The 11,046-nt window shown below is 45.4% G+C and overlaps 1 protein-coding gene across 1 annotated transcript in view; it reads right to left on the bottom strand.

The window, feature by feature from the left end:
* BCAS4 (breast carcinoma amplified sequence 4) overlaps positions 1 to 11,046 on the bottom strand; it is an 85,442-nt gene that overhangs the window by 58,306 nt on the left and 16,090 nt on the right. The window contains exon 2 of the mRNA XM_006881754.1: positions 8,024 to 8,095. Within this exon, the coding sequence (XP_006881816.1) occupies positions 8,024 to 8,095 (72 nt within the window). The remainder of the gene's footprint in view (positions 1 to 8,023; positions 8,096 to 11,046) is intronic.

The raw sequence follows: 11,046 nt of genomic DNA, 5'->3' as shown, positions 1-11,046 counted from the left end.
GGCAGAGCATCTGGTGGATTTGAACTGTGTGCCTCTGAGATTGTCTTTCTCCACTTCTAACCCGATCTGGCACCTGGGTCTACAGGGTTTACACGACACTCAACTGAAGAATCACTCCATTCCGAGCTTCTGCCAGGACAAATACCCACCCAAGTTCATGACCCTGGGGTCTGTTCTTCCACCTCTGCAGAACTCCGGAGCCTGGAAGTCTGGGCAGTGGGTGCTGAGGTCATCATCAAGCAAAGACGACTGTCCAAGATGACTCCAAGTCCCCAGGGAAGGACAGCCAAGTGCACTTGACCCAAGCAAACACACTATTGCCAAATGCAATTGCTGGGCTGAGGCCAACAGGAAATTGTCTCCCTTTATGTGAGTGAAGCTGGAGTCTGCTCCCTGCCAGAGGTGGACTTGAGACCGGCAGGGTCTTACAGAGCCTGCATGAACTGCCCTGAGCCTGGAGATCACTGAGCAGAAGGTCTTACAAATCCAATTACTTGTGAGCATTATCAAATGCAGCCCTCTAGTACCCTCATTATGGCTGTGATGACATTATATACACATAGGGAGCTCTGGCGGCTTAGTGGTAAGGAGCTGTGCTGCCAACACAAAGGTATGTGGTTCGAATCCACCGGCTGCTCTGCAGGGAAAAGATAGGCAATCTCCTCCAGTCTAATGTACTGCCTCTGAAAACCCACTGGAGAGCTAAGGGTGAGTTCCCACTCAACTGCACACCACCTCCACCAGGTACTGGTCACTTACTATGTAGAAAACACCATGCTAAGAAACTGTGGGTAGTTTCCGACTTAGGACACATCTGAGTTTTGGTGAGTCACACTTTGACACTTCATTTTTTGTTTTGTTTTGTTTTGTTTTTACATTGTGTATGGAAGAGGGACCAGTCCTTGCAAAAAAATACCCATCACGCTGGGAAAAGCAGAGGCTCAATGAGAGAGAAAATGCTTAATGAGACGGACTGACAGAGTGACTGCACCATGGGCTGGAGCCCAGGAACAACTGTGGGCGGTGCAGGACTTGGAGCCTGGTGGCCCGCACCTGATGACACAAACACACGGCAGCACGTAACCCACTGATCTGCCCAATCGTAGACGTTCACTCACAGGTGTTCGCTCTGTGTGTGTGTGTGTGTGTGTGTGTGTGTGTGTGTGTGTGTGTGTGACAAAACTGTAAAAAAAAAAATTGTATTTAGAATTAGCCAGCTGGACTCAGTTCAGATGATCCCAATTTTGTTGGCAACATCCAAAGCATCATAGTCAGGAGCAAGGTGAACATAGGCCGCCTTCTCTCCATCAGGCCTGATATCAAGGTGTTGACCTTGGCCACATCAATGTCATAGAGCTTCTTTACAGCTTGTTTGATTTGGTGCTTGTCGGCCTTGACATCCACAGTGAACCGAAGTGTGTTGTTCTACATTCTTCATGGCTGACTCAGCAGATGGCACAAGCTTGTTTCTCCTGGGGGTGCTCTTCCAGGGGTATTTGATTTGGGCTGTCTTTGGAGTCTCAGCGTCTTAGGCCGCTGGAAGGTAGGTGACGTGCAGATCTTTTTTTGTGTGTGTGTGTGTGTGTGTGTGTGTGTGTGTGTGGCTGTGGATGCCCTTCAGGATGCCTTCTTGGCCTTTAACCCCTTTGCTTTGGCTTCAGTTTTGGGAGGGGCAGGGGCTTCCTGCTTCACTTTCATTGTCATCTTCGTAGAAAGGCAGGTGTTTGATTTTTTTATTTACAGTTCAAACCAATGTTGTGTTTTGAAAGGAAAACTTAAAATGAAGTTCTTGACTTGGGTTAGCACAAAGTTAACACAAACCTGTCTTGAGAGTTAGCCCATGTTGAATGGGAGTTACGTGCAATGTTCCTTTTTTCTGTTAATGTGGTCTGGAGGCTCCATGGCCAGCAGCTTATTCTCATGGTACCTGGTCAGGATTTTCTTAGTGTATATAGCTTTGCTTCCTGTTGGCTCTGTTGATCTCCTGACTGCTGGTCCCAAGGTGTTGACTGCGGATCCAAGAAGATGAAGGAATTGACAACTTCAATCTTTCCTCCATCTAGCATGATGCTGCTTATTGGTCCAGTGGTAAGAATTTTTGTGTTCTTAACATTGAGATGCAATCCAGAGTGAAAGCTGCATTCTTCGATCTTCTGCAGCGAGTGCTTCCAGTCCTCTTCAGTTTGAGCAAGAAAGGTTGTGTCTCCCTTACTGTGTATGAATGGATATATTCACGTTGATGTGTGCTTCTAAATTGGAACCAACTCACAATTGACCCTCCAAGAGAGCTCTGGTGGCCTAGTGGCAAGAAGCTGCACTGCCATCCCTGAGGTGCGTGGTTCAAATCCGCCAGATGTTCTGTGGAGACAGAGAGGCAATCTTCTCCTGTACCAGCCAGATCCAATTTGACAGTACAAACACACAAAATAATAAAAACAAAACAGAACAAAAAACAATTGACCCTCTGGTGGGATTTCAGAGACAGAAAATCACACGAGAGGAGACTGCTCATTTATCTCCAGCAAAGTAGGTAGTGGATTTGAACCGTGTGCTTTTGGGTTGGCAGCATAGCTCATTACCACTCGGATATATCCCTGGATATATCTGTACACTGGTGACGTGTCCTATCTCCATACCTTTTCAATCTGTATGCAGAACAGATTATCTGGGAGGCTGGGCTCAATGAGGAAAAATGGGGCATCAGGATTGGATAACGATCTGTGTTATGCAGATGACACAACCCTGCTTGCTGAAACTGAGGAGGACCTGAAGAGCTTGCTGTAGAAGGTCAAGGACTGCAGCCTTCAATATGGATTGAGGCTCAATATCAAGAAGGCAAAGATTCTCGTCACTGGGCCAATTGGAAGCATCATGATAGCTTTAGTTTATTTGGCTCCACAATCAGCACTCTTGGTACCAGCAGCCTGCTCATACACATTCACCTTCCCTGCCTACTTCCATATCCACTTGCAGATTAATGTTTATTATTATCTGCTGGTACCAGGAGTATTGATTGTGGAGCCAAGTAAAACTAAAGCTATTTACAATCTCAGTCTCTTCACTATCCTTCATGATGCTGCCAATTAGCCCAGTGGCGAGAATCTTTGTCTCGCCACTGGGCCAACTGGCAGCATCGTGATGAATAGTGAAGAGACCGAGATTGTAAATGACTAGGGAGGATAGAAGGAGAATTGATGCCTTTGAGCTGTGGTGATGGAGAGGCGTATTGAATGTACCATGGACTGCCAAGAAAACAAACAGATTCATCCTGGAGAGGGTTAAACCAGGCTGCTCGTTGGAGGCAAGGATTCTGGGGCTTCGTCTAATATACTTTGGACATGTTGTAAGGAGGGACCGGTCCTTGGAGCAGGACATCATGCTTGGTAGGGGGGAGGGATGGCACAAGAGGAGAAGACCCTCTATGAGGTGGATTGATTCAGTGACTTGGGTAATTGAGGTGGCTGTGTCGGAGACAGTGCGAGTGGCGCAGGACAGAGCAGGGTTTAGGGCTGTTGTTACACAGGGTCGCTATGAGTCACAAGCAACTTGACAGCACATAACAACAACATAATTCAGATCATGTAGTTTAAGTAGAGTATAAATGATATACACTAAGTGCCTAGGACTTAAATGAACAACTCAATAAAGTTATGTTTCTGTGGGTAACCACCACTGAGATCAAGCTCTAGAACGTTCCATCACCCCAGAAGGTTCCCGTCATGCCTCCTTCCAGTCACAGCCCTTGTCTCAAAGCTAACTACTACTCTGAATTCTCTCACTACAGGTTAGGTTGAATGATTTTTGAACTTCAAAAACCAAGAGCAATGAACAAAAACAACAAGTCAAAGCAGGTCTCAGGTCTCGGGTACTTACTGTATTCCAGTCACAGAGGACAAACCAAGACCAGTGGCAGCGGAAATACATGACACAGGCAGCTGAACCTCATGTCCACTAGCTGGGATTTAACAGCTACGAAGCGGAAGCAGCTTCTTTCTGTACTGGGCAGCACAGAACTAGGCTCTATTAAAGGCCTCTAATGCCATCAGCAGTGCTTCGGAGGGCTGATGCAGGAATTCTGCAGACAGTACCCATGTGGGACAGCATTCTGGAGGCCCCTGGTTGCCCCTAGCTTGAATTATGGAGCAGCTGGAAGGAGTAAAGGTGGTTCCAGGGCTTGGATAACCAGACGCCCATCTCTGAGTCACGGAGCCCATATACCACATGGTACAGACGTACCAGGCAAGGTAAACCTTGACTGTGGGGAGCAGTAGTTTCCAGCACGTAAGTGGCAGCTGCTTGCAGCATCTGCCATGGATTGAACTGTGCCCTAAAAAAAACATGTGTTCTAAATGCTAACTACATACAGATACACCTTGGCTTTATTGCACCCCTCACAGACTTTAAAAAAAAATAAATTAGGGGAGCTCTGGTGGCCTAGTGGTAAGGAGCTGCAACTACAATCCCAGAGGCACACGGTTCGAATCCACCAGATGCTCTGCTGGGGAAGGAGGGACAATCTCCTCCTGTACCAGTCAGATCTGATTTGATGGTACACTCACACAAAAATAATAAAATAAAAAAATTTAAAAAAATAAATTAAGGTTTGTGACAACCTTACGTTGGTGAGTCTTCCCATCACCTTTTTTTGTCCAAACTTTTAAAAAATTATTTTTTTTAAAATTTTTTTTTATTATTTTTTATTATTTTGTGTGCGTGTACCGTCAAATCAGATCTGACTGGTACAAGAGGATATTGCGCCTCCTTCTCCGGCAGAGCATCTGGTGGATTCGAACCGTGTTTCTCTGGGATTGCAGTGCAGCTTCTTGCCACTAGGCCACCAGAGCTCCCCTTAAAAAATTATTTTTAATGAAAGTTTACAGAGACTTAGGGGTTCTAGTCATTCATTGTTGCACTTTTCTCCCTCTCCTCCCAATTCACTCTTCTCCTTGAAAAGAAAGAAAAACTCTTTCATTGTTATGCAATCCCTTCTCCCAAGTTCACTCCACTATGTAGCCTTCACTCTGGACTTCTGTAATGACAAGAATACCCATTCATATATCCCTTTTAAACAGTTCTCTCCCTCATCTGTTGCAGTGCAGTATACATCATTCCTCCCCTCCTTCTCTGTCTTCCCTCAACCCTGATGTCAGTCCCGTTTTACAACACTGGCCCTATGCAATATTTGTCCTTTTGTGTCTGAGATATTTCACTCAGCAGAATGTCCTCCAGGGTCATCCATTTTGCATAATATTTCATGAGTTCCTTGTTTTTCAGTGCTGCATGGTATGAATATAACAAAGCTTCTCTATGCATTCGTTTGTTGATGGGCACTTGGGTTGTTTCCAGCTCTTTGCTACTGTGAACAAAGCCACGATAAACACGGGTGTACATCCTCACCATTTTTCTAACACCATTTTTCCAACTGTGTGTCTCTGTGTCACATTCAGGTAATTTTCACAACGTGCCAAACTTTCCCATTGTGGTATTGCATGCTTGAAAGACTATCAACCTCATTCCCAGCAAGCTGATTCCCACTAAAGCAACCCAACAAGAGAAAGCAGAAGTGCCCCCCAGGGCTTCCGAAGGTAATAGACTGCCTCATCTTCCTCACAAGGGTTTGAACCACTCATCTTTTCATGAGCAACCCACTGCTTCACCCGCTGTGCTATTAGGGCTCCTTTCATAGACTAACCCAGCCCAAACCCAAGCCACTGCTGTTGAGTCAGTTCTGACTGCAATCTGTCTCCCTTCAGTTTTCTAAGGCTGTAAATCTTTGTAGGAGAAGCGTTAATGTTTCCTAGCAACATGCCCACAGTATGTGAGACAAAGCTTCACCATCCTTGCTTCTAAGGAACACTCTGGATTCACCCTTTCCAAGACCTATTTGTTCTTCTGGCATCCATGGGATATTCACCACTCTTCTCCAAAACCACAACGCAAAGGCATCATGTTTTTAAAAAAATATCTGGTTTTTTTATTATTAATTTTAATGAACGTTTACAGAGACTTTGGATTTCCATTCATTCATTGTTGCATTTTTCTCCCTGCCCACCCCAACTCCCCCCACTTTGCTCTTCTCTTTGAAAAGTAAAAGAAAAATTCTTTCATTGTTATACAATCCTCCCCCGCCAGTCCACTCCACTATGCAACCTTCATTCTGGACTCTTGTCATGACAGTCATTATCTATTCATCTATCGCTTTTTTTCCATCTTTTTTTTTCATCTATCGCTTTTAAACAGTTCTCTCCCTCATCTGTTTCAAGGCAGTATACATAATTTAGCTCATCTTTCTCGGTCTCCCCCCAATTCCAATGTGAGTCCCATTTTACAATAATGGCACTATGCAATATTTGTCCATTTGGCATAACTTTTTTTCTGTCATCCTTATTAATTTTCCAGTTCTCAGAAACACAGTAGATGATTGAAAAGACGATGGTATGAATTAGGTGCACCTTAGTCCTTAAGCTAACATCATTGCTCTTCAGTAATTTGGCAAAATCCCTGACTGCAGACTTTCCCAGTGCAATGTAACTCCTGATCTCCTGACTGCTGGTGCCACGTGGCTTTATTGTGGATCCAAGAAAGACGAACTCATTAACTGTTCAGTCTTTTCTCCATCTATCATGATGGAGCGCATTTGGGAACATCAAATGGGAAGAGCGCTGGTACATTGTGGGGACAGCAGCCAATGTCATGAAACGTGTATGAACTATTGAATGGAAAAATAATTTGTAAACTTTCATCCAATTCACAACAAAAAGTTAAAAAAGAAAAGACGAGTTGGCCCTTACAAACCTATTTTATTAGTCAGGTCTTCTCTGGGCCCCCATCCAAACTAGAACTGGCTCTCTGGAGAGAAACACCACGAAGGTCCTCATGAGAACAGCTGGATTGTACACTGCTGTGGCCTAAGGCTGGCACAGGATATGAACTCAAGTGTATGCTGAATAGAGGGGGATACCAAGACGGGCACCATGATGGGCTGCTTCTAGGGAAATAAAGTGAGACAATGTTCTGTGCTTGGCACAATGCAAGTGGTCAATAAACATCTGGGGCTGTTGTCACTGCTACTCCCTTGGGCTCTCACAAACACCTCTTAAGTTCTGGATACTGAACTTTACAAAGGTACATACTGAACCAATGGGCCCAGCTAGCTAAGTTTTTAGCCTCAGATGACAGACAGAATGTCTTCAAACATGGAATTCTATCTCTTGGGCCTCCAGACAGGAAGCCCAAACCAGGTCACTGGTTTACTTTTAATAAGCTTGAGAATTTCCATAAGATCTCATTTTTTGCCCTAAGGGACCCACATCCAACTGGCAGCAATCTTTAAAAAGTAAACCTGTGAAAGAGTTCTCTGGAGAATTGGGAATGGAGTTCAATGTCTTCTTGGCCTGAGGTTTTACTGTCTTCCATCACCTTCTCTATCTATCTATCTAGTCAAGGAGATTTAACCCAACAAAGCAGGGTAGGAGGCAGAAAAAGCTGAGGGAGCAACAGGATTCAGGAAGGAGCACGAGGCCCAAGGCCGCCACAGGCCACAGTCGGGGCAGGAGACACCAGCTAGGCCTCACAGGCCTGAAGCCATTTCCTGGCCGACTCCATGTTTGCTCTGCGAACCGTGCGCAGAGCCAGAGGGAAGTTAAATATAGTCGCCGCAGCCCCGCTGAACGGCTCCCCGCGTCGGCGCCCGAGAGTGCCACCTGGTGGCTCGGTCCCTGCTCCTCTGTGGAATAAAAACCATCTCCAGGGAAGGACCTTACCAAGATGGCCGCCTGAGGAAACACTGGGGCTTGAGGGACTGACAGAGAGAGCGAGCGAGAGACAGTGTGTGTGTGTGTGAGAGAGCCAGCGAGCTCGCCTGAGTGTGTGGACGTGGTTTTACTCCTCTCACTGCTGGCTGCTGCCCCATTTCTTCTGGCTGCTGAATCACTACCAAAATGGCTTCCCCAGAAAACTCAGGGAAGGGCCCTGGGAAAGGCCTGGGCCGGGCCTAAACCCACGCCTCCCAGCTGACACTCACCATGTCAGTCAGGCTGCAGAACTCTTCCAGCCTGAGGAGCATCCCTTCAATGGTCTCCTCCACCTCCTTTGCCTGGAAAAGACACAAGATGCTGGAGATTAGTTAGTGGTTTCCAGGGAGACACAAGCCCCGTCATTTTTTAAAAAAATTTTAAACACAAAAGTCTTTAGGATTATGTGTCCAGTTTTTCTAGAGCTTCTTCGACTTTTCAAAGCCTCTACAGCTTATGTGAAAGGGCGACCAGCTGATGCCAATCTTGACACCCATTAAGAGGACTGGATATGGTCACGGGGGGAATCTCATTCTCCACTGCCGTCCAAAGAGACCGAGTGGCACCCATTTCCTAAACAACATGCCTCCGGAAACTCTATGAACTTTGATAAATGTAGATAGTTGCAGAGGGGCTTCAGGCCTTTTGTTCATAGGGTCTCTATGAGTCGTGCTCGACTCGAAGGCAATCAACAGCAATAACAGGAAATAACAAATTGATCCTTTATCAGCCCTTTTACAGATGAGGAAAATGAGGACAGAGAGGTGATATTAAGTTGCTCAAGGGCACACAACTAATGAGTAGATGAGCCAGGAATCTAATGTAGGTTAGCAGTCCACAACCTCACGGCCTACCTTTATAAATACTGTGATACACCTCCTGAAAAACCACAACGCAAGCCAGCAAGCCACAGAATATGTAGAATATAAGCCAATCTTTATAACATCAACAACAAATGGACATAGTTTAACAGAGAATGGACTGGAAATACAACAGGACAAACGGAATCATTTTTTTTTTTTAATTTTTACATTTTTTAATTAATGAAAGTTTACAAAGAGTTTGGATTTCCATTCATTCATTGTTGCACTTTTCTCCCTGCTAACCCCTCCCCCCAAACCGTTCTTCTCCTTGAAAAGTAAAAGAAAAATTCTTTCATTGTTATACAATCCCTTTCCCCAAGTCCATGCCACTGTGTAGCCTTCATTTTGGACTCCTGTCATGACAATAATACCTAATCATATGTCCCTTTTAAAACGGAATCATTAAGGGGACCCACTTCTACTCCCCACTTGTCTGTTGTTCTGAGGTGGCCTGTGTGATCATAGAAACTAGACCACGAGTATTTCAAATACCAGAAGGTCATCCAGGATGGACAGGGTTCTAGTTTTAGACTAAAAGAGAGCAGGAAGAAAGATCTGGAGATGTACGTCCTCCTTAAAATTAGCCAATGAGAACTTTATGGATCACAACAGAACATTGTTCAGCACAGCAACGGAAGATGGGCCCTGTCGGCTGGACAGCAAGAACTACCCAATATCTAAAACAAGTCACCAAGGGTCCTAAAAATGGTGTAGGACAACCCCAGGGCCAAGTACCATTTCATGCTGTTATTCACAAGCTTGCCATGGGTCATATGAAAGTCGAACAACATACTTATGTAAAAAAAAAAAAAACACAACCAAATTTGGTTTTGCTTGAAATGTAGATTGAAATGGCCACCTGACAACCCTATTACAGATGGTATATCTAAGCCCAGGGAAGCTTGGTGGCAATGAGTAGCCAGATGAAGTGTCAGCTGTTCAAACTCACCTAGTGGGTCTGCAGGAGAAAGGTCTGGGGATCTGGTTCCACAAAGATTACCATTTAGGAAACCGTAAGGGGCAGTCCACTCTGTCATACGGGGCAGCTCTGTCTACCACACACTTAACAGTTCCATCAACAACTAAGACCAAGGAGGGTAAGAACCGGAGTCTGATGAGAGAGAACTGGATGTTGTATGGCTGCAAACCAGAAGGTGACTGGTTCAAACCCACCAGCTGCTCTGAAGGAGAAAGACCTGGTCATCTGCTTCTAGAAAGATCACAGGCTCGCAAACTCCACTGGACTGTGCTACTCTGTCCTCCAGGATCATGGACTATAAGTGGACTTGATGGTCTGGATGCCACTTACAGGGCCCAATTCTCAAAGGCAGCGGAGACCAGGTGTGGCACAAACTTGTGACCCAGGCCAGAGGAGGGTGTGTTCTGGAAAGTGCTTTCCGGTTCCGAAGCTGCCACATTAGCAGCCGTGGGGAAATGCAGGCCCAGAGTTGGATCTTCAGTTGGGACTGAGACGTTTCCATTTGTCAAGGGGAAGTAGAAGTCTGAATTTAATAGGAAATGTCCCAATTTTAAAATACTGGCACAAATTTAAAAAAAAAAGTGTTAACACTTCAAGGACCAAAAAAAAAAAAAAGCCCAGGAGAATGAGGGTCTGTTGGTTTACCAGTTGTTATAAGGTGCCATCTAGTCAATTTCAACTAAAGTGACCCCACCACACACAAGAGAATGTAGCAAGGCCCAGTCCCGCTTACATGTATGTGAAAATGAACTTAAACATCTATCCTCTCAAAGTATGTGCTACTTTCCTGAGTTACACTTTAAAAAAAAATAAAATAACATTTCCAGGACATCAAAGATTCATCTAGAACATGAACCTCTTTCTCTAGCTTTCCCAGGCCAAGTTATTTGCTCCAGGGAGGTGTTTCAAGACTTTCTGGGCAAGCCTGGGGGCTCGCCCGCCAAACCTGAAGCCCCTGTCGTCACCACCCACTCTTCCCTGGAGAGATGTTTACACAGGGCCAGTGTCTGCTGCTTCCAGCAGGAGCAGTCACTACCACAACAAAATAAACGACGCAAGAAGCATCTTTCCGGTTGGAGTATAAATAGTACCCAGTGCAATGCTAAACTCTGGAATCTGCTCCTCAAAGCTGGAGCTATTTCTGCACCTAAATCGGGGAGATGTACTGGAAGAAGGGGACCATGGAGGAGAGAGGGCATAGGAAAATGCAGGAAGTCCCTCACCCCAAAAGTAAAACTGGGGTACATATATGGTTACTGTGGCAAGCTCTGGTGGCCTAGTGGCAGGAAACTGCACTGCAATCCCATAGGTGCGCTGTTCAAATCCACCAGATGCTCTGCTGAAGAAGGAGGAACAGTCGCCTCCTGTACCAGTCAGATCCAATTTGACGGTACACACATTAAAAAAAAAA

Source organism: Elephantulus edwardii, unplaced genomic scaffold, assembly GCF_000299155.1.
Source record: "Elephantulus edwardii isolate Elephantulus edwardi_28Jun2011 unplaced genomic scaffold, EleEdw1.0 scaffold00015, whole genome shotgun sequence".
NCBI classification, from domain to species: domain Eukaryota; kingdom Metazoa; phylum Chordata; class Mammalia; order Macroscelidea; family Macroscelididae; genus Elephantulus; species Elephantulus edwardii.
The sequence above is the reverse complement of the archived record's forward strand: the minus strand, read 5'-3'. Positions and strand labels throughout refer to the sequence as shown.